The following is a 24,129-nucleotide window of genomic DNA, read 5'->3' on the forward strand; positions in this document are numbered from 1 at the left end:
GAGAATAACAAACTTTATTCAGAAAATCTTCAATCCAAAATATTTAAATGTGATTATAACCCAAGGAACGAATTATATGAATTTGATGAACTTCAAATATGACATAAGAACAACATCGAGGGCACAGTGGAGATCAGGTCCAAAGTTTCACTACACCCAGGTTCGAATTTGACCGGACCGGTATTCTTTCACCATTTTCTTCATGTTGACGTCTGGCTTCAGCTTAGTTCTTCTGACAATCTTCTTTGGTTCAGCAAATGGATCATGTTTGCTCCTGTAAAAACATTTGTGGGACAGTTTTTAAAAATAAAAAAAAAGATGAGAAATGCGAAAATATCGAAATTGAAACCATACAGACACAAAGTCACACTGGGAAACACAAATACCCATGAATTCTCTAGTTCTATAGAGTAAATTACATGTGATACAGGAAGTAGCGCCATGTCACGTCTCTATTTTCACCACAGTATTGGTCTGAATGGAACATGAGCTTTTTTTCTAAAGGGCTTGTAGTTCAAACATTGTTTGGGGAACCAAAAACATTATTTACAATATATATGACTGAAACCTATTGAAATGAACATGTGTGAACAAATGAACATGTCACAGTATCGAGAACGACGTACCACCCATCAGTTCTTCAGGACAACATACAGACTAAGTTTAATTTAGAAATGCAGCATGACAGAGGCCTACTCTTCATTCTCAGGACCTCACTATCGCCAATCTGTGTGTTTACACTGAAGGATGTTGACCTGTTGGGAAAAATAAACTTGTATTTGATGGGCATTTCCTCTTTGACTCAGGGGGTCTGGGTGTTTTTTTCCTCAGATTGATGAGATAAACTGTAAAGACCGCAGCTTCTCAGTGTCGTCAGAGTTCAGGCTGGAGTCGCTGGACCACAATTCTTCTCTACGAGACGGCTAATTACACCACATGAATCTCCTGCACCAGTCCAGACTGGTGTTCAGTTCAGTGCGAGTGTGCAGGTGTTGGTTGTAGACGTGTTTTTATGTATTCCTCTTTGTGACGTTCCAAATGGTCATTACCTCTTCTTTAAACAATCGGATCAGAAGCTCGATCCATGTCAAAGACGAGCGTTTCCTCCCCGTCCCAGGGGCAGCTAGCAATGCTAATGCTAAGGTTAGTCATCTTGATATGTCAACTGCAATGCCAGAGGAGCCACCGGGATAAACTTTCTCTATGTTTGTTGACCGTAGCAGACCGTCAGGTCCTTCACGGCTTCTCTGCAGGCCAAAGAAAAAAATCTGATCACAGATTGATGTTGATAATATTATGTCTATGAATACTTTTTAAATAATTCCAAATGGTCTGTCCATTTCGTCTCAGAGCTTCTCCCCGGTTGCGCTGCTTCCAGACATGCATTTCCAGGTTAATATATTTAACCAATCATATTTCAGCCATCACCTGTTGCCGGGTAAAGAAACCTGCCTTAGGCCTTCACTTTCAGTTCTGCAGGCGTCTGCAGTGTAAAACAAGTGTCGGTCACGCTGCTGCTTCAACCAGTTAGGTTTTGATATTGACCATCAGGGCCTTCTAGAAGGCCGAGCGTGACATCAGTGGATTCAAGCCCTCTGATTGGCTCGTCAGAGAGTTCATTCTCCAGCGCTAGCTGGCTGCATCTGTAGCGAGCTGCACAAACAAAAATATAGTTGTGTTTATTTAATAGCGGTTGTGTCAACCTACAATGACTAAAGGGGAAGATAAAGACATTTGGATGCAGATTTATTACCCACATTTTTTTCAAGAGGTCATTGAGTGCACAGAGGTCCGGTGCAATTTACCCGCGCTCACAACAAACTCCATGTCAGGATTCAGGATTATATTATTTGCCATTATATTATTTTCAAGATGACAAAGAGCTGACATTTGCCACCGTCCTCAACCCCCAGAAGCTTCGGGAAAAGCAGCCGCTTTTTTAATGGAGCTGCAGTAAACTTCTGGTAAACTTCACAAAACCTTCATAAAATCCAAAATTAGAGTTGCATGTTGATCAGTGTCTTCTTCTGGGGTGCAGGTCTGTTCCAGATACTCTACTGCCTCTTTCAGACAGTTGGAAATTACAGGTGTTGACCCATTGTGCTGGAAGTTGAGACTGGCCAGACAGAGCGTGGTGCGTCTAATTTTTTGATCAATGTTTGCATGACGTCTTGGAAAGCATGCAGCTGGGCCATCACTTCTGTTGTGTAGTCTGAAGAAAATCTCGATCTTTCACCCATTGAACCCCATAGGTTGCATCCTGATGTGCCACAAAATCAGCTCGTTATCCTCAAAGTGGTGGATGTGTGCCAGGGTCGTACACGGTTTGGCATCAGTGATCTGCTTTTGCTGCACATGATCTACTTTAACCGAGTGTGAAAAGTATTGCATCATATTCCCTCAGCAAGGCAGTGGAGCCAGATGTATTCGGGTGCTTTTGAATATTTGAGCCCATACAATCAAAGAATGCTAAACTCTCAACATAATAAAGCGCATAATGTTTGTCTCATTGTGAAAACCCGGGCATGTACAGGCCAGTTGCCTTGCAGAACTTTGATAGGAAGATGCTCACTAACGTGATGGCGAGCCTGCAAAACAAGCCCTTCATCAATTATCCCCACAACCCTGCCAGGTTAGCTTCTCAGTCATAAGGCATCATAACAACTATTTATTTAAAACATGCTGGGACTCGAGCTACATTAGTCTTGTCCTTGGATGCACAGCAGGTATTTGACCAAGTTGAATGGTCTTATTACTGCGATTGAACCATTGAACAGATTTGGATTTGGAAACAGTACTTTTGGTTATTGTTGTCTACCAGAGACATTTTTCAGACAAACTTAATGTATCTCAAGAATGATAAATGCAACAATGAACTCACGTTATCAGGTGTTTTTCAATGGCTTTCCGTTCATACACCATCCCAGCTTCAGTTCTCACAGGATCAACAAACACCTTCTTGGTCAGTGGACAGAGGAGATGAGGTGGTACAGTCTCTTTCTGAGGCTCCAGAAGTTTCTACAAATCAAAGACGTCATACATTTCCCACTTATAAATTGTTGACAGAAGAACAGTGACAACCTGTGTAGTGACACATTTTATAGTTTTCTTTTCACTTAAATGAAACTATGGATTGTAATATAGAACTGTTGTTTGAAGTGGAGAAAATCCCGCCAGATTAAAACTAGAGTTACATAATTTCTTCTGAAAGCTCAAGTAACAGACACATCATAAGTGGCTGGGTGAAGACCAGGCAGAATCGGATCATCATCCATCCTGCAGAACTCCTGGAGAAACCACTGGGACAGTAAGGCTCCACAAGGAAGGAGCAACTACTAGACTATTTCAAAACTTTATACTTTACTGAGTTGACTTTTTTCAATGTATGCCTTTGGTTTTGATCTTGACAGTAGAAATTCTCATAAACCCCTTAAAATGTATATGCTAAATATGATGCCGTTCTTAAAAAGCATGTGGAAATGTGTGATTAGTATGTTAATTCCACTGCATTATAAGAACATACTATCGCCTAGATAAAGAGATCAAGTAGCTTTGTTTCACAGTTAATACAATGATTTATCTGACTCTTAGGAGCTTCAAATTAATAAGTAACCTTAATTAATAAATTAATTAAATATCTAAATATCATAACTCTTAAAGTTCTTGAACTCATATAATGATGACGCTATTAAGAATTAATTTGGAATTATTAGTTATAAATTAATAAATTGCTCTTGGGATTATTAAAGTCTTGTGATTCTGATTAGATGTGGTTAGAGATTCAATTAGATGAATTGACCCTCAAATTTCCAATATTTCCTCTTTAGTGTAAGTTTTTACAGTTATTTTCACAACCTATACTGCCATTCATTACCTTCTCCTTGTCATCCACAGACTCCGCTGCAGTTTCCACTGTGTGTTTCTCAGCCGCCTTTTGATAGGTCTCACGGTTGGTCAGGTACTCCTCAGCCAGAATGCTACCGTAAACAAAGATGATGCCAACATTTAAAAAAAAAAAATTTAAACTTTAAAAAAAAGGCAATTTTTTCACAATAACAGACACGTCTCGGTATTTCAATCCAGATAAAGAAGAGATATCCCGAGTTTGTCAATCCTGCTTCGTAGCACAGACCTCTTGTCTTGTCTATTGAACATGGTGATGCTTAAAACCTTAGTGTGTTCTGTGTTGAGGGTTTTCATTTCATTCAACATGACATTCATATTCTGCATGTTGTGTTTCTTGTTGTCTTATATTGTAGCAATGTGATTTACTCATTGTTTAGTGTGAAAATGTGGAAGATTAAAATAAATCAGAATTGTCATCAGATATTGGGACAAAATCCAGATGTCGAGATGTTGGTAGGTCGTGATGGCCAAATGAAGCTTCAATGAAGCTTCATGAACCACTTGCTATATGTTTTGAAGCCACTAGATGGCACTGTCTGTTTAATAAATGTTTGAAAACACACTTCATTGACAGTCTTTCAGCCTCTATCTTCAAACCAAGAGTTCCACCTGGTGGAGTCAGAAAATACAGACAGTGGTTCATGAATCTTCATTGAAGCTTCATTTGGCCATCACTATTCGTAGGTACATTGATGAAACGTATGTTGCTGGAATACTCAGTTGTAATGAATTATCTGCCACGTCAGTCTGAAGATGTATTGGTAGCATAAGCATGTTTGAGTCTTCGAATCTTACCTGTCCAGTGGATCTTCAGGCTCAGGACTGATCAGCAGTCCAAACACAGCATCGAGGATATCTCTCATGGTATATTGGGCACTCCAATTACGGTCAAATATGTTGTGGCAGATGCGTCCTACACTGTTAATGTTGCAGTGGTATATCTTCACATGTGTTAAGAAAATATTAGTCCGATCAAAGTGGAAGAGATTGTAAGTGATAGAAATTGCTGTTTTGACATTTCAGTTCTGTGAGACTTTAACTTAATAGCATCTTAGCTCATGGTGTATATAGTCTCAGAGGTGGTGTTTGGGATGGATGTGTCTTCAAAAAGCATTGTAAAGCTCCTCTCAATCGACCTCACTCACCTCGGCAAAGAACAATAACAATACAGGACTTACCGCCCACGTTTGACACATCCACTAGCTTGATGAAGGTACATACAGAAAAATGATTACTCTACCCAAACATCTGTCACTTCTGCACGCTTTTTCAACAATCAAGCTGTCAAGACTTCAATAGTTGACTCCAAGCCTCCCTTAAAAATGGACGTTCCCTCTTGTTGCCGCTCCAGGGAAACAGATGATATCCTCAAATTTGTGGATCTCTTCAAAACTCTTAAGGCCATTGGGCCTTTGATGGGTTCTGATCAGGGACCTCTCTCGTGCTCTCCAAGAGCCACCTCATGGTTGGTGGGGTAACACAAAAAACAATGTACACTGAACAGAATTCAAAGGAGCCTTTCCTTTCTCTTGATAACCTTTCAGAGGTTGATGAGACTTCATGAGGCATGAAGCTTCTCGCTATTCAATGTTTATAAGGGACTTTGCCGGCTATATGATTATTGGGCTCTTTGCCTCTGCTGTACGCCTGATAACACTGAGGCTGACTTGATCAGAAAAATAATCTGAACAATTGTAATTCCAATTGACAGTAAGACCTCGTCATTCCCAGGAGGCAGGTGGATCCTAAAGGGCTTGGACAACCTTTTCACTTGGGCCCGGACGTCCTTCAAATCAGCAAAATCCAGATCCTTGATAATGAAGCCAGGGAAGGTTATTGACGACTCCTCTTCACTCTTAACAGTATCCAGATGCCATCAGTTACTGCTGGCCCCTCCAAAGTTGGTTGGGACTCCCAAGAAGTTTAAGCAGCATCAACCTCTATGGCACCACTAACAAACTGACCCTCCCCTTTAACAGAATCAGCGAGGATGTCAAGGTTGCCCAAGGGCATTGCTACCAAACAGGTACTTCAAGGATCCAAACGTCCCATAGGCAGGCATTAAGGTGAGGACCAGAAGGACATAGAGGGCATGCGATGCAGTGGACCAGGCCAAATATTGGCTCCACCACAGAGCACTGGAAACCGTGACTGTAGACTGAGCTGGACTCGGCAATATTCCATCCACTAACTAAAGCAAGGCTAAGGGCAAAGCAAGGAGGCACCTGGTCCAGAAGGAAGTAACAGCCAGAGTAAAAATCTGTTTGAACAAAAAACTGTTGCGTTTACACTGCAGCAGTGGACACATTGACAATGATGCAGTTAGTATGCAGTGCCACTGGAGGGTGTGGTTGCGTTTTTTTGTAATGAAACCACACATACATGGGTGCAGAGAGCAACGTCCTATAAACATTAACAAAATGGAGAGAATCCAACATTCTGGGGGACTGATGACGAATCTGATGATATTGGGGTGCGTTTAAACTACTAAACTCCCAATATTATGGACTATAAAAGTAGAATACGGACCGTGAGTCAAACCACTACGGGTCGGCCATGTTTGTTTACTGGCACATGACCAGAAGGACTATTTACCACTGGTGGAGTTGTACATGCGCAGTAACAGAGCTCCATAGCCTCTGGCAGTCTCTGCTGGGGGGAATCGCAACCCTGAAAGAGAAGTTCCTTGGGAGCTGGCTTAAAAAAATCATGCATGCAGTGGATCAGAACACTGGTGTTGTGTAAACGGACCCCCCAAAAGTGAGGGCTGCACTTGGCATTGGAAGGTCACAGGTTCAATCCCCACCACAGTAAGCCTAGGAGAACCTTAATACCCACGATGGTAATGTGGAGGTCCACTGATGAGTCAATGATGAAAAAAGGAATCCCCTCAGGGGATGTTTGTTTAGTTTAACCAAACGTGCCTCCGTTCAGGTAAGGGAGGGAAAACCTCAGGAGAATAGTACAAAATCTTCACCACTGATGAAGTTCCTTCTGGGGTTCCCAAGTGGTTTTGTGTGGATTTTTGGCCAATGAATGCAAATTGGATGCAAATCCAATTATTCTAATCCAAGACTTGCTTGAATCTTTGTATTGTGTGGCTTTGTTGAGCACTTGTTTACAGTGAGGTTGCTGTCAAATGGCTCCGTCAGAAGAAAGCAAAGCCAGAGCAAAAGTAATGGCACCAATTGTCCTTCACAAGTTTAAGCGCATGTCATCAGTCGTGGACCTTGCTGCTTTTCCTCACCCCCACCCCCCGGTGAACCCCCCAATGGTAGTCATCTGGAATTGGGAGCAGGTCATTTATTCAGGATACACGTGTGACGAAGCGAACAGTTGGTGGCTTCACTGGGTAGTCTGGCCCAAACTGGCAGAACAACTCAAAGGCCCCTTTTTCATAGGGGGTGTCAGGAGGTCCCTCCATGAGAAGTTTCCAGAATGCTGAAAAAGATGAAAATAAGATGCAACAGTTGACTAATCTTTGATGTTGGTTGAATTTAGAGATGTACAAATTTATCAACATATAGATTTAATGTTGTTTCATGATATTTAGCCAGATGAAGCACTACTGCACTACAACCTGCCAACTGTATCAATGTAATGAGCCGGGGTAGAGAGCATCGTGATGTTGGACAAGAGAGAGTCAAGTGAAGAAAGAAATTGTCCAGTCTGAAGTAAACTGTACTACAGCTGCACCCATGAATACAGGCTATGATTGTATGGTGTGAAACACAAATGTAACTGAGAAACCATAATCAAACGTGGCTCTTACTGAAGTCCGACTCGGAGGGAAGGATGGTGAAGAAAGGATGTGGGTCACAGTGCAGACTTTTCAGCTCCTCCATGATGCGTTTTTCCTTGTCCATCAAACGACCGTCTTTGGCCTCCAGGATCCTCTTTTTCAGAGCACTGATGCAAATTATTTTAAATCTTAATTCAATGGATTGACTAACATTTTGTGGAGATTGACATATGTCATTAAGCAACAAGGCTGGGTTTCATATTCTGGTTTTTTCATTATCCCTTGGTTTCAGTAAGTACATTTTCAATGTCAATAAGAGGAAAGTACTTAAAGGTATAATTGTGAGGAGCAGAACAAATGTCTAATTTTGATTCAAGGCTTTTCAAAGTGTCAGCCAAAGAGCCTCCTTATAGAGCCTAAATGACATTGCATCTCTCCAACCAAGCCAAATCTCCCACCCAGTGACTTGGGTAGTTGACTGCCAGGTTTCTTCATTATTGCCATAAGATATTAATAACTGATGGTATGTTGTCACAGATCCATTTTTTTTACCACAACATTGAGTATGTATGTCTGCCACCATTGAACATTTACTGTTATCATAATACAAGTCTGACATTTCTTTCCTTTTCCCTGTCACTCAAACATTCCCTATATATAACATGAAACAAAAAATTAATGTCCACAAACTCTAGAAATAAATAATTCCACACTCCGTTAGACAGGCATATTCAAAAGAATTGTGGAATTAGCTCTGTGTGACTTACTTGTGCGTTAAAGTCACTTTACTTGTGATCTGACTTGGTAGAATGGCTTCTGGGAATGTATCATACCCATGAGTGGTGAAGAAACCCTGCAAAACAGCCTGTAATAGGAGAAAACAATATTATACAGCCTGTTGTTGTAATGCCAAAGGGTTGCGTTTGATTTGAATATATTTGCAGTAATGACTAACTTTAGTGATGGTTGATGGGTCAGCTTTATTTTTGAGTTTCCTCATTTCCAAAGAAAGAACAGTCTCAATCTCAAAAAGTCTGAGACCATCTATGCTGGTTTCCGGTTTGAAACAGCAGCCCCCTGAAAAGATAAGATTACTCAAGTTTAACAGAAGAAAAGGAAGCACAACTTAATGGTATCCCTGCTTAAAACTTTTCCCTGGATCTCTATGTAACCCTCTGTAAGTTATAGTCATTGTCTCCCTTTTAAATTGATTTACATTACATCAAATTGGTTTTGTGTTCTACAATGTATATTTACTTTAGAAGGTCACAAGAAAAACTCCACCTGTTGCAATGCTGATTCCATGGAGAATAGTGTTCTCCACCTTTCCCAGAAGAATTGAATCCACAGTGATGTTGGATTTTATTAGACTGATGCAAACATCAGCCGGCATGCTGGAGGACCTACACACACACACACACACACACACACACACACACACACACACACACACACACACACACACACACACACACACACACACACACACACACACACACACACACACACACACACACACACACACACACACACACACACACACACACACACAATTCTTAATAGTGTCGATGATACGATATATTGTAATTTCTGGACTAGAAGTTGCCACTCAGTGTGATTTACATCTATCAAACAAAAAATGTCATGAAGAGGAAATAAATGCAAACACATATTGCATTGCTGTATTAGTTGCAATTATATTTTCCTATCCAGACGTAACTGCAGTGTTGATAACTCTGATTCAGCTGCTGCTGTTCCAGCACCTTCTGTGAATTTGTTCCTCGGCTCTTGCTGTGATGTCATGATGAACCCACGATTAGCCTTCGCTGTGTTCATCACAGTAACAGTCTCTGCTTTTCTCCAGTCCCTCACAAGTGTCTTGTGCACTCTGAACTCGTTCTGCTGCTCTTTTTGTTTTCTGTTTCATGTTCGATTTTTTTTTTTCCGGTTTAAATTCTGCATTTTACTTATTCTTTCTGGTGCCATGTTAATCGTCAGAGTATAGGGATGTACTGATCCACGTTTTTCACTTCCGATCCCGATACCTAAATTTGGATATCTGCCGATACTCATATTATTCCGATACCGGAGCTGTAATATTATTATTATTATTATCATTATTGTTGATTTTATATGAGGCTGTAATAAACTCCCCTCGACAGTAAAGTATGAAATGTAGGAATGTTTGCATGTTTTCTCTCAAAAGACAACTTGAGGTTAGTAGAAGGTGAGAAAAGGAAGCCGGACAAAGTATTTTTGTTCAATTTGGACAATGTGAGGGTCTGAGTGACGTCATCATCTCATAATAAACCAGTTATATATTTAAAACCTCAGAATCACTTTATTAAACCTTGTGGAAATTATTTAGCAACAGAGCAGAAACTGCAGTGTTTCCAGCTCTAATGCAGCACAAATGATTGGGACTATTTTCAGAGAGTTTAGCGTGGAGGAGGACGGAGCTTCAATTGAGGTGTGAATCTCCTGCTACAGCGGAGGAGCTGCTGTTCATTGTTTTGACGTCAGAGCTGTTCTCCTCGGCAAGCTGGTATTTTAAAACGCTGACATCTGGCGGCAGAGCGCCTCGCTGTACAACGGCTGAGCAAACATCCACGTTTCTGTTGCTTTGCAGTGATTTGAGCATAAAATACGTCCAAACAGCAAAAATGTCATGAAAAGTTGGATAGAACAGTGTTACGACACTTGCCTGCTAACTGGCTGCAAACTGTGGAATGGATTTCTTGACTCACTGCTCCACATCCCATTGAGACCCGCCTCCATTCAGGAAATCCATATCAATTTCAGACTTAAAATAATGTACCGATTTAAGCCCCACCCCGTTTCAATTGAACCACGCCCATTTCTGGATAGGCCCCGCCCACTCCGAGTACGGCTACGGCTACAGATCATTTAGATGGTTGAACAGATACAGATAGTAGTGTACTCGCTCATCCCTAGTTTTTAGGAAGAATTATTTTATCGTCTTTGTTTTACCATATTTTTTTAATATGTTTTTATTGTTTTCATATGTTTGTAACCTTGTATGTTTTTATTTGGGACAACAGATGGAAATTAGCCTTGTGCTAACTCTGGCATATTGACAGTAACCTCATGGCTTATTCATTAACATGCACTGTCCCGTCCAAATAAACTAATAAATGAAATATTACAAACTGTAGCTCTATGTTGCAAATAAGCTACATGTTTGTTCACATATCAGACTGGTTGAATGATCAATGACATCCATCTAATCTAAGCTGTGAGATTAAAAGCGAACTGGCATTATTGGAAATGTACCCAACGTCGTTTCCATCTGTCAGACACAGAATACGAAGTCTGCAGTCTGGGAACTTGATCTTGATTTTCTCCAGCTCAAGCTTTCCATGTTGTAGTGCATCATACAGCTTTGTCTGTCCACAGGGCTCAATGGTGCGGATATGTTCCTAGAAACAGAACACTTTTATATCATAGCTCAAGCCCATATGCTCTTAAACATTCAGAAACACAGGACATATGAAAACCTTCATGCAAGTCTGACATGCTCACTGAAGGTTTATATACAGTATTTAAGACAAGACTTACCTTGAACTTTTCAAGTGTTTCTGTAAAGGTGTGGAGCATTTGAACTTCAGAGTCGAACTTTACCAGGCCAATAACATGGTGAAAATCGTAAGCCATCGTTCGTGATGCAAAGTTGTCAAAAAGCTCTTTTACTGCATGGATCTTGTGTATTTTCACATTTCCGTAGCATTTCTCAGACATTGATGAACTGGAATCTATCAGAACCTGAAGACACGTGGAGAAAAAAAAAAAGAAATAATCGTTTGCCCGTGTGCCAATAGAGCTATATTTATTTTTCTATCATGGAACAAGCAACCCCCAGCAGAAATGGAAACTTTAATTTAAAAGATTTACAAAAAAATCTCCAACAAATGTTGACTTTACTGCTAACTCGGGTGGTATTCTTCATAAAATATTTACCTGAAGACATTGATGTTAAACTTACAGTCCAGCTGATGACTAATGAATGCTAAAGAGAAATCAGAATTACCAGTATGGCTTCCTTTGGACTCCTGGTTGTGACAAATGACTGATCATCCCTACGATCACCGGTTCTGAAAAACAGAAAACGTCATGTTTTACTATCATGAATCTGCAGTAAAATACAATTCATATATCGCACGCACGCGCGCGCACACACACACACACACACACACACACACACACACACACACACACACACACACACACACACACACACACACACACACACACACACACACACACACACACACACACACACACACACACACACGTAGTTAGAATCTGTTTTATTTGTTTTCATTGTAAATAAATATAATTTATAAAATACTGAAATATTCTACCTCAAACCTAACCTTTGGCTGATTTATAAACCTTGATGCGTTGTATTTAAATACCACAACACTGTTGCATGAATGACTTATCGGTACTTACGAAGCTGCCAGTGTGTTCACATCCACAGTTTTCCTTTCCCCAGCAAGACAATCATAGACATTAATCATTTCAGGTGTTGATTTATTTTTGCCCTCATAAACACCAACGTTATCTGAAACAGATACAAGAATAGTTTTTTAGATTTGTCATTCCAAGAAAGACTTTTTCTACTGGTCTAGAACATCAAAAGCCGCACACAGGTTGAGAACTTGGGGGTTTGTTGTCAAGATGTCGGGCCGTCTCTGCACTGTGGAGTGTTTCTGATAAATGACCAATGCGTACAGAAGACTTTAAAAAGTGAAAATTTAGACAAAGAGGAGAGGACACATTGTACCTTCACTGAGGTAAACCAGCCGAGGGTCCTGCAGTCCAATATCCTTCAAAAGCAGCGGTGGAGTCACGTTGAGATAAGGGAAAGCTTTCATCTCCTCTGTCATGTCTGCAAGCGTTTTCCCTGTGTGTATTTCAAAGCTGCAACACAGATGGATCAGTATCTTAGTGTGTTCAAAATGCCATGGGTACCATTTAATCTTCTAAATTATTGAACTTTTCCCCAACTTCCCTTCTGATAATGTCTATCCTCTCGAAAACTAATTTTATTAACTCCATCAATCAACCTAACTGGCTGGTAAATGCTCTTCAAGCTTTTTGTTTTTTAATCATTATTTGTAGGTATCCCTATTACAGCCTTTTATTAAACACGAGCTGGCACAAGGAAATTGTAAAATGTTCTACTTTCAACATGTTTTTATTCTACCCTGAATAAAATGTGTTAATGAGAAGCTTTAGTCATTTCCTATTGCTTTTCTTTCTTTTGCATTTTAATCAAAACTAGTATTTTAACTTCTCTTAGTGTATTTCTATTCAAGGAGGAAATTACTTATTACAAAAAGAATTACGGTATTTGTATGTATATTCTCACATCGGTTCAAGAGCATTTACTTCATTTTACCATTGTTTTATTGGCAGAGTAAGTAATATTATCATGTCTTTGCATTGTACAGAAGTACATGGAAACACTGCTTTGTATACAGTCTCTAAGCACATTTAAAGAACATGTCATTGATTAATACATACTTCTGGTTGGTGACACTGTGAAGAGAAATCCAAAGATGGTATGTTGTAACTGAGGGATGAACACTGAGCAACATTTTCTCAATGACGAGGTCTCTCTTGAGGGATGTTTCTCTCAAGATGTCTTCACTGCAGTTTGGGATCTTTTCTCCATCTAAGTAACAAACACAATGAAAATTAGACTCTGGAACATGATCGCTGCCTGACAAATTATAAAGTGAAGAAAAAGATAGATTGAGTTGTGTAAAGTTTCATGTCAATAAAATACATTTTCCCAAAAAGTACATACTGGATTATTTTTCTTTTCAAAATACTAATTTTGTTATATTATTTCTACCACCTAGCAGTAATTCAGTTTTCTTGAAATATACTTTATGTTCCATCAGATTAATGACACCAACTAATCTGTTGAGGCGATGCAGTGGTGGCACACTGACGATGAAAAGAGAAGCCTGAGGTCTGACAGTAACCCACTCCTCACATTTAGCAGCGACTGTATCAGGCTGCAACAGGTGAAACTGATTTGGTGCGTGCTGCTTGAGACGGGATATTTCCAGATGTTACTATTTTGACTTGCAGTGCCTCTGACAGATGTACAACGTGCCCAAGTCATAATGGTATAACTTGAGGAGTTTTAATGCACTACGAAAACGGCAAAAGTCATTAGGCTGCCTTTTAACTAGACACACAAATGTCTTAATATGAGGAAAACCCAAACTTGCAAATTAACATGATCGTACATGTCAAATAATCTTGCTTCAATCCTGCATTTGCTCAATACACTGTCATAAATGTGCGTACATCTTCATCTAATCCCATCCTATTGCATTTAGACCATGAGCTCAGGGGGTTGGTCATCTCACTCATAGTAAGTAAGGCTCATTGTGATTTTTAGTAAGATATTTGAACCGAGACATGAAAAAAAATGTGATTGCCCTGTCTGCATACCTCTTGGCCTTCTTGGTGTTATCACCCTAAATGTCTTTTTCTTCTGTGCGGTTTCAATGAAAAATGTGAAACTCATTAAAAGTGGTCGAATGTTGTGATCGATGCCCAATATAGTGAAAATATTTTACATGTGGAACGCTAATGAGGAAGGAAAATTAAATATATAACATTTTAGGTGATTGTTTCTTGATATTGGTTAAAAATTACATAAAAATATGCCCAATATACAGAAAAACTAACAAAAACTGCTGAGTTAACAAATGTTATCACACATTTTACTGATATCTTGGTAACTAAAGCACTTACAGCAACAAATGAACACTAAAAACCTTCCTTGAGATATACTGAAAACGAATGCACCATTGGTGGGAACAATGTTTGTCCAAGAGGATACGTTTGTTCTCATTTTTCAACCATATCTCCAGTTACGTTTTTTCATCTAAAATCAACATTTTCAATATTTTTGTTTCATGTTTTTTATGCTGTTTATTTCCAGGTCACTGCAGAGGTCTCGATTTACAGTATTGATCATTATTGACGAAGAAGCTATCAGATCTACTCCCATACTGTGATGAAAATACATACATGTGTATAAACTCATGCTAGTAATATCGCTGCTATTCCAGGTGGTGGTGATCATGAAGACATAGTCGGGATACACGGATACTGATACCAGTATAGGGTATCGGTTCAACACCAGGCATGAGTACTTGTACTCATTAAAGTGCCACTGATACCACAACACCTGATACCGCTTTATGGCAGCGTGTGTTGTGTATTTACACCTACTCGGGCTGCCGTAGTTGAGACGGACACAAGGCATTGTGGGTATTGTAGTGTATGTGTGTTGAGCTCCTGCAGCGGGCTGCAGCTCCGGTGTGTACATCAATCAAAGGTTAATCGACGACGGGAACCCGTATCCTTGTTATGTAGGAAGACACACTGGAGACATAACAAGGCACCAGTGAGGCGACCAGTGGGTTTTCGGGGGTCTGGCTCATGGCCTAATTGGGGTGGCACCCTTAAAGTGTATGAGATATTGTACAATGAGAATTTGGAGTGCCATCTATACGTAGTTCAAAGTCATTCCCAAAAAATTTTTTGGAACCATCTTTTTACCGACCTTTTATTTTCTGCAGCACAGTTGCTCTCTCCATGGCGCCTGGGACACCAGGCACAGTGACTGGTTCACGGAAACGACTGCCTTCATGGTTGAGAACGTATGGTGCATAGATCTCAGATTCTGAAGGCTCTTTCTGTGAAAAGAAACGTAAAGTACAGTCTATCAAACATGATAGCCATCATATATGATTTCTAAACTCCAAAATCCTGTAATCAGTAAACATGTGACTGCCACCAAGCATGTTTTGTCTGCCACTGTCAGACAAAACAAGAGATATCATTTATTATAGCCCTTGTGAGATATACTATCTCAACGTGGTCTGAGAAAACACAACATTATCCTTACTCTGACATATCATATCTCTAACTCCTAGTGCAGGAGACACAATATGTCCACCTTATCAGACATTTTTATTGTCTATATTTGCAACTGAAATGCAGAATATGTTCCTCATCTAACACTTTGCTGAGCTAATTTCAATATACCTTTGCTTTTGACATAAGAAATGCCCAGCAGTAGGTCGAATACTCAAAGACATCGAGGTCCTCAATGATTTTGTCCCCTTGATTTGTTCCAATATCCGGTAAAAGCTCTCTGAAGAGAGTGTACAGGCCCTCAAGCAGAGCGATCTGTATTGAAAGCAAAAAAGAATGAAACAAATTTCATCACATTTGAATATAGAAAAGTATAATATAATGCAAAGTTTACCTTTTGGTTCCTGGATATGGTTTCATTCTTGCAGAGTAACTGATAGAGACTCTGGGCCAGAGGGTTGCATCCAGTCAGTTTTCGAATGTAGCCAATCAGATTCCGCTGTGAGTCTCCAGACATGTTGTATTTCTGAATGGAAAAAATAGGATTCATTTCATTTCAAATGTTATTTTTTCATTCTTGGGTGAGAGTCAAAATGTGTTGAATTGAAAGAAATTTCTAACTGGATGTTTGTCAGTATGTGAGTGTAGCTAATGGCGTGTAGGAGTCACGACAACGCAAGAAGTTCCTCATCTTACGATCGTTGAGTGAATTTTACTGAAGGAAGCAGTGTTAGAATATTTGTCCTGTGGTCATTTTTAATAATGTTGCCCCGGTAAAAACAATTATTATTGCCTTGCTTTTTGCTTGATTTATTTATAAAGCTGTACTAAATATCATGTGACTGTGCAGCGCGGGAGGCGACCCAGAGATCGGAAAGATCCAGCAGGTTAAACAGCCAATTTTAGATCCCGTCTGCCTTTTTTCTCGTTTTCTTTTGCTCATCTGGGCGAACACGGTAATTAATAACCTTCATATGTTCTCAGAAAACACAGAAAAGCGAGCGACGCAGGTAATTGTTTTTGTCGTTTTTATGAATCAACTGTGTTATTGTTGTGTTTGATTATAGTTTTCACGGTATACCTCAGAGCAATGCAACTTCTGTGAAGAAGAAACGTCGTGGATGAATCGTGGACTCTCAATGACCAATATGACAATATGTGACACAACAGTGATCTTGATTTAGATCAGCAGTGTCAAATATGTTTTGATTCAGGGACCGCATATTTATTATTATTAACAAAGCTGCGACTTACAATGATGTAGAGGGACGACAGCAGGAAGCTGATTCCTTTGGGGGTTTGCTGGACAGAAGGGACCACATCATCAATGAAGACTGCACTGGCATCATTGGCCTCTTCAGAGAATGTGGACAGTGAAAACTGCACTGTTGATTCCTCTGTGATCCCACAGCTTTCCAGTGAGTTGCCAATGTCATCGTAACCTCTGAAAATAATCAGACCGTAACGATATAAATCCAGCGTGAATAAAAGCTTGATTCTGGATAAATTAGATCCAAAAGTGATGCTCTCAGTGAAACACAATGGTCTTACACATAGTGAAGAACTTGTGCCGGGATTCCACTTTCGTTTGCAAGCTTCTTCTTCAAAGTTCCTACTGTGTCCTTTTCCAGGTCAGCTGAAATCTCATAGTCTCCCTGGAAGGGACGAGACATGGGACAGAAAAGATGAGTCAAATGTCATTCCAGCTCATTTGTCCTGCATGAGGTTGCTTCATATTGATTTCCCACTTTTTATTGAATAAATGACTTTGAACCAATTTGGTTTCAGCGGGTGGATTTGATTGGGACAAACATCCATCCATCCATCCATCCATCCATGCATCTATTCGTCTCCTTGTCAATTTTGGGGTTTCATGGGGTTTTCAACCACTTGTTGCTCAGAAATACAAGATATATTAAACTCACCTTCAGCATTATGTGGCACCGAACAGTGTCTGTTCCCTGAACTGTGTTCTCCAGTTCCGAGTCTGGAACAGGTGTTGACAGGTTCTGCGTTGGTGTGAATATGGCATAGATCAGATCATCGCTTTTAATGTGGCGGTCCTGTAAAGACCCTGTGGAAAAAGCAAAATTAAAACAGTAACCAAGCTAAGTAACTAAGCAGTAATTAAGCATAACTTATTGATTTTTTTTTCCCAGTGGCATCAAAAACTAACAAAATTCATTCTCAAAATAACAAAAAATTATATACGACAGCTGAGTTGCAAGTTGATCAATTTTAACATCTACTTAAGTCTGTACAGCCATTTGTGGCTAATAGTACTCAAAACAAACTAGAATATTAATATATGTAACTCTCTCACAAGAAATACGGGACTTTCCGGTTCTAGAAACAGGTTTGGTTTTTTTGTTTTTGTTTATGGGATTTTCTGGAAGTGGGTGAGAAAAATTCCAGGCATTCAATTTTATAATGGGTGGTCATGGAAGGTTTATACATTTAAATTGTTGGTAATTCTGTATTCATTGCTTACAAATTTCTCATCATTTTTATGTAACTTCTAGCCTATTTATTGTGTTCTAAGACTTATTGGACTTCCTTTTTCGGAGTCCTGAGTTTTGACAATGTTTTCTTGTAATAAATGTGTCACCGTTTGTTCTTCGACACGACTCTGACATTCTTCTGTGAAGTAGAAAGCCTGTAAATACGTATTGTATTGTATAATTGAAGCAGCAGTGAAAGAGCTCACATGAGTTAAAGAAGGGGTCGTCAGTCAGCGGCATCCCATCATCTGTGAAGAGGCAGACTCCTCGGGAAGAGTCGACGTCCTCCAGGTAGCAGATCCTCAACAGCAGGTCTTCCACTGTATTTTGTGCTGGATCCATGTCTGGTTGACACAACACGAAGATCACGTTTCTTTACTGGCCAATTTTATTCCAATGAAGATTCGCACAGGTTACAGGAACCAGTTCAACATAATGTTGATACAATAACCCTCATTTTAAAAGAGGAATAATATTTATTCACATAAATGTGAAGCTCCATCGCGAGTGGATTCAAATGTTGTCAACTGAATGGGCCAAGTGTGGGCAATTAAATGAGGTTAGTATTAGGGCTGCAACAACGAGTCGATAAAATTGATTAAATTTGATTATTAAAAGTGTTGGCAACGAATCTCGTTATCGAGTCGTTGTGTCGTGCGACTTATGCGTCACTCGGTCAGCGTTCGCTCTCTCGGTAACGTCAAAGTTGCGGCGCGGCACTCGAGCTAACCGGCTAGCCGCCGGAGTGCGCTCTGATGCAGGGAGACAAAACAAAACAACCAGTGCAAAGCAGAGGATGTAAACAACAACAGAGGATTCATAAGGTCTGCCGCCCCGACTGAGATTACCGTTGTAACATCACATATGGTGGAGCTCTAAGCCCCGCCTACTTTTTAACCGACCTTCTATGGAGGAAACGCACCAGATTTGGCTCTGACTTACCTTACTGCTTTACCTTTCTGCTCCGTACCGCCGTTTGATCTTGTAAACATATAGACAATTTCATTCCATACACTGTGACCACGACAAAGACAAACTTTGAAGTGTAAAGTTAAAGCTTATTAAAGCAATATTTCAGCAGTCTGGTCACTCAGGATGAAACTAGACTGTATGTGGTGCCTGAAATACATTTAATCTTATTTAATAATTATCTTATATACAACTTATATACATGTGTATATATATGTGGATATATTGTATACATCTTTGTATTGGTTCAGTTATGTGCTTTTAAATAATCAGAATATATTTGATTCATTTGGTTCGTTCAATATTAACTGGTCCTACAATTTCAAATGGGTTTTTTAACCGATTCATCGAAAAAATAATCAACCGATTAATCAATTATTAAAATAATCATTATTAGCAGCCCTAGTTAGTATAAATATCATGGCCTGTAGTATATGTAGTATAGTAAGACTCAACATGGCCAGAGAAGACAGGAGTTAAGGTTTATGTTGACCTCTAGTGACTACAGTTCCAAAGACAGACACCATGTATGTCTGCAGCCAGTCATCAAACATAAAGACCACATTTTTGTTCCTCATGATAAGAGCTTAATATGCACATACTGTACATCTTGTTCGTGCCTCTGACGAACCTGTGTGTTTGTGGAGGTGTGGACCTTATTACTGCACACGTATGGAACTGAACAGACAAGGGCTTTATCAGCCAAACTATTAAAAGATTTAGTACAAGTCTTTAAAACCTTTCTTAAATATAATTACTGTATATATTTTATCAAGCATGATAAATAACTATGATTTAAATAATTTTGTCAGCTGCAATCTGCTTAGCTCTTTCATCTTGTATTGATTAATGTAAAACAGCAGAGACGTGAGCCTTTTTAAAAGAATTGTGAAATGTCTTGTGAATCTGAAACTCAGCTGCTCAAGTATAATCTTTAACGTTTCTGCTTTTGAGTTGCTGTTCTTGTATTTGGCCGAAACATCACAGTTAATGATTGAGTTTTCCCCCAATCTGCCCTCCTCAAACCCCGGCTAGCTTAAACTTCAGTCCATCTGGAGTCTCACATGGAAGCAGTTGGTTTCAATTGAACAATTTTCACCCCTGGTAGCCTTTGAGAAAGAAGATCATGATTGTTCATGACGATTGGTTTGTAGGAATCTAGTGAATTGTTCTGTGGATTGTGTGTGATTGTATTTACGAGCTAATTCTCTATGACGGGTCTCATCCTCCTGTCCTGTCCTCCTCTGTTCTGCAGCTTCCATATTTTGGTGGCATCCAACTTATGAGGGTAATATTGGTGAAAAGGTTTTGAGCACTTATAAAAGTGGAATTCGTAGATGTGTACCATGAAGTTGTAGTTGTGTACCATGTTGCTCGATTGGTTTGAAACCATTACAAATGAATAATGGGAACGCTGCCTGTGTGTCTGGGTCTGCATTTGGGTTTAAGCCAGTTACTGTGACGTCGTCCACCTTTTGATGTTTACATTATTGTCTTCTCACTAAAAGAGACAGTCACTGATCTGACTGCATTTTATCACCCTGTAGTGCCGCATTATATAATAATGGTGCAATATGTAATCATTTACGACATTTTCACCTCATTACTTAATTACGTTTTTTCTAATTAAGGCAGCAGTCTTGATGGTTTATTACATAATCTACTAATACATTTTCTTAAAAACAATGGGGGTGGGGTTATTACAAATTCAAGAACTTCTGTGTGAGAATTTTATTACAAAATGTGGTGGTATTACATAATGAGGTGAAAAAGTATTACATCATTACATATTGCACGAAAACATACCTCTTGGCTTACCTGAAACCAAAAAAAAAAAGGATGCAGATTTAGGAAATTCCTACCTTTGATGCATTTAGGTGCAGGACATTTGGGGTATGTATACAGCACAGTGAATGGCGTCATTAACTTTTGCACGGATTCTGCAGCCGGGTGTGCTGGAGCTCTGAATCTCCCAATGGTCTTTTGCATAGAAGCAAAACGATTCCGTTCCATTTGACTGAAGCCTGTTTAAAAAAAGACAGGTTCAAGAGGTTCCATAGCCCAGGCCAGTACATTGATATCGCACTGTGAAGACATGACTCACAAAGCAAACAGTTATGAAAAACACTGCATGATTACAGTAACAAGGTTTTGGCATTTCGATCCTTGACATTATCCAGACCTGATACATTTATTTCCCATCCTTTGTGGGAAGTGGAAAGTGTTAAACGATGTATGAATTCCTGCCCTCTGTATTTGCTGATAATGCTTTTGCCCATGTACTTTGTCCGCTCTCTGTGTCTGTCACTTTATTTGCCCAAAATGCAGGATCACTCAACACAAGTCTCTGATCAGCCTGCTCAGTGCTCTGCTGAGTTTCACTTTCATTTCACAATGATATGGACCTGCTGCTACCTAAACTGGCTTCAGCAGCTAAAAGACTTCCTGCGCATTATGAAATGAATGTAGCGGAAACACTGAACGGAAATAAGATAGCTAAATTGTGGCAGCTGGCCAACCCAGAGTGCCAGAGTACCACCCTCACAGGGAGGGAGAGAGCGAAAGAAAGAAAGAAAGACAGACAGACAGACAGACAGACAGACAAACAGACAGAGAATTTTTATATATACACATATATATAGAATTTTTAAAATATTAATAAACTGTAATGCTGTCAAAAAATGTTTATGCCAACAAAGTAACAATGGGCTTTGAATTGTATTCACTTCATTTATTACAGATAATCTTCAATAAAAAAAAGAGGATTTCTTGATTTTTTTTCTCCATCTTAGTCGTGTGTGTGTGTGTGTGTGTGTGTGTGTGTGTGTGTGTGTGTGTGTGTGTGTGTGTGTGTGTGTGTGTGTGTGTGTGTGTGTGTGCAGCCTGGGGTGCTGCAGAAAGCCACCTCGAGGGGGCAGGGCTGAGTAGCGATCATTATGAGTGACTGACATGAAATTAAACCAGTCAGCATCATTTCATGTCCAAAACTTGCAATAGGTGTCAGTGGGGCAATCCAAGATGGCGGTGTTGCGGGCGCCGCCATACTCGTTGACCTGTCGCCGCCCTCTTGAAATGGTGCAAGGCAGAAGCATGAGCTCGGTGATTGGTTTAAAGTCAGTTCTGGTTGTTCTCGCGTGTTTCTACGGGATGTTGAGACGAAGACAACCACCTGTTTCTCTGATAATTAAAGGTGTACAGGAGGATCTTCTATTTCCGGGTGGATCATCAAGACTATTGGTCCTCCCAACTGTCAATCATTCTGGTGATATATTACGTCAGGCCGTCGTACGTGCTCGTCCCTGGGTAGCGTGGATCTATTAGTTTTCACTTTCTGCGCATGCGCGCTTTCAGGTGTATATGGTGAGCTACGCCTTCAGCGAGCTCGCAGTTCTCACCGGGTACTTTGAAAATGGCAGAGGGTCGCAAGAGAAAACGTGTCTTGGAAGTGTATGAGAAGAAGAGAAAGGCTTGGGAAGAGAGAAAGAAGACCAGAGTGTTTTTGGGAGATTGTTTCACACGATGGCGCTGAAAGCCCAGGTTGGGCTTCCCACTGATGATTCAGTCGTGAAGTTTCTACTCCACAGGTAAAGTTTGGCATTCTATTTGGAGAAATCCATTTCAAATCACTTCCAGTAAAAGTTATCTATGTCTATATTGTAACTTTCCAGGGTTGATTAGTTTGTTTTGTAATTTGCATCGTCAGTAGTTATTACGGTTTGTGTGAGCGATGCCGACTTGTGACTTGTCAACAGAGCGTGCACGAGGAGAACTGGGCTCGTGCACGTCTCTCGCACACGTTTTAGTAGGCGTTCCGTCTCGGGAGCAGGTAGAGCGTTGCGCATGTGCATTTCTTCAAAAGGTGGAGAGGGCGGGTCTTTCCTAAAATTCGGAAAAATCCTCCTGTACACCTTTAACTCTGTTTCATCTCTTCTCAGACCCCATGCACACGAGCCAAAACAATCTTTTTTCTCCCTGGCATTCTCAACAATAATTCTGTCCACATGTCACTGTAAGATGTCACCAAGATGGCGCGCCCCCCCCTCCCCCTCCCCCCCCGTGGCAGACGTGTTTGCTCGCTTCGCTCTACCCCTTGAACCTAACCACGGCTCAACACCAGGCTTCAGCATATGTCATGTTTCTTTTTTTTCACAGATGATCATGTTTGCCATTCAAACATTACAGCGCAGTCGAGGTTTTGGAATCTCCCCACTTTGGGACCCGTTAAAAAAAAAAAACTTTTCTGGCTACTTCGGGGCCATCCACACGAGAACACCATTTCACATACACGCACCATTTGTGTCCTTTCATTCACAACAGGTGGAGTTTAGGAGCCTGAAAACAGTTTATTTTTAAACCGATCAGTTGATGTGTTTTTTGAAAATATACTTGATACACCTTTTGTTTTCCCTCAACTCATAACCCAAAACATATTCAATTTCTAAAAGTGACTAACAAAGCAGCTGCTGACATTTGTTTATGCATGATTAACTGATGCCACAAAAGACTTCAGAAGAACCAGATTAAACCATTGAGCCACCACAGACTTGTTTTTGTTCAGATACTCAGTTTGTTTCTCCCCTTTATCCCGACTTAGGGCTGAATTACTTTTTCTACTATTCTTTCGTAACCACACTTTGTCTGTAAGGTTCACAACTGGCAACATGAAATCTAAAGGAAATAAAGTTTAGTCTTACCAAGGTTGGTTAGGTCTTCATCTGTAACGCTGTCGATAAAGTCTCTTTCATCTTTCACTCCAAACTCTAGAAACCTATTGTAATAAGCTTCCAGGCGGTGCTTCTCCAGCAACTTGTAAATCGCATCCATCTGCAGGAATGATAAATACATCCTGTATATGCATTATCATGTTTAGTTATATATGTACAAATATTTATCGGGCCAAACAAGCTCATATAGCTTACCTCGAGGCCCTCACAGCTGTCCCGTTGTGTTTCCTGGAGTTTCGATTTCCAGTATTTGATACTGAAGGGTGTGGCTATGGTTAGGGGTGTTTGTTTTTTTTTTTTTACCTTCTTTTTATTTTTTATGTTGTTGTTGTTTTGTTTTTTTGTATTTTCACAA

General features: G+C 40.0%; 1 protein-coding gene across 1 annotated transcript; it reads right to left on the reverse strand.

The window, feature by feature from the left end:
• Positions 1–23,990, reverse strand: LOC308144974 (uncharacterized protein). Its single transcript, XM_080516278.1, has 25 exons — positions 23,970–23,990; positions 23,745–23,874; positions 20,913–21,074; positions 18,288–18,425; positions 17,506–17,654; positions 17,132–17,235; positions 16,835–17,024; positions 15,975–16,106; positions 15,752–15,895; positions 15,267–15,399; positions 13,199–13,349; positions 12,456–12,592; positions 12,122–12,233; positions 11,697–11,760; positions 11,228–11,431; positions 10,943–11,088; positions 8,933–9,051; positions 8,604–8,725; positions 8,416–8,513; positions 7,679–7,815; positions 7,223–7,347; positions 4,702–4,847; positions 3,875–3,977; positions 2,882–3,018; positions 1–274 (listed from the first exon to the last, which is right to left on the reverse strand). The coding sequence occupies exons 2-25, from the start codon at positions 23,872–23,874 to the stop codon at positions 151–153; spliced, it is 3,207 nt and encodes a 1,068-aa protein (XP_080372404.1). The 5' UTR covers positions 23,970–23,990; the 3' UTR covers positions 1–150.
• Positions 23,991–24,129: the final 139 nt, after the last annotated feature.

The sequence above is a fragment of the Blennius ocellaris genome (assembly GCF_963422515.1).
Source record: "Blennius ocellaris genome assembly, chromosome: 20".
Lineage (NCBI taxonomy): Eukaryota > Metazoa > Chordata > Actinopteri > Blenniiformes > Blenniidae > Blennius > Blennius ocellaris.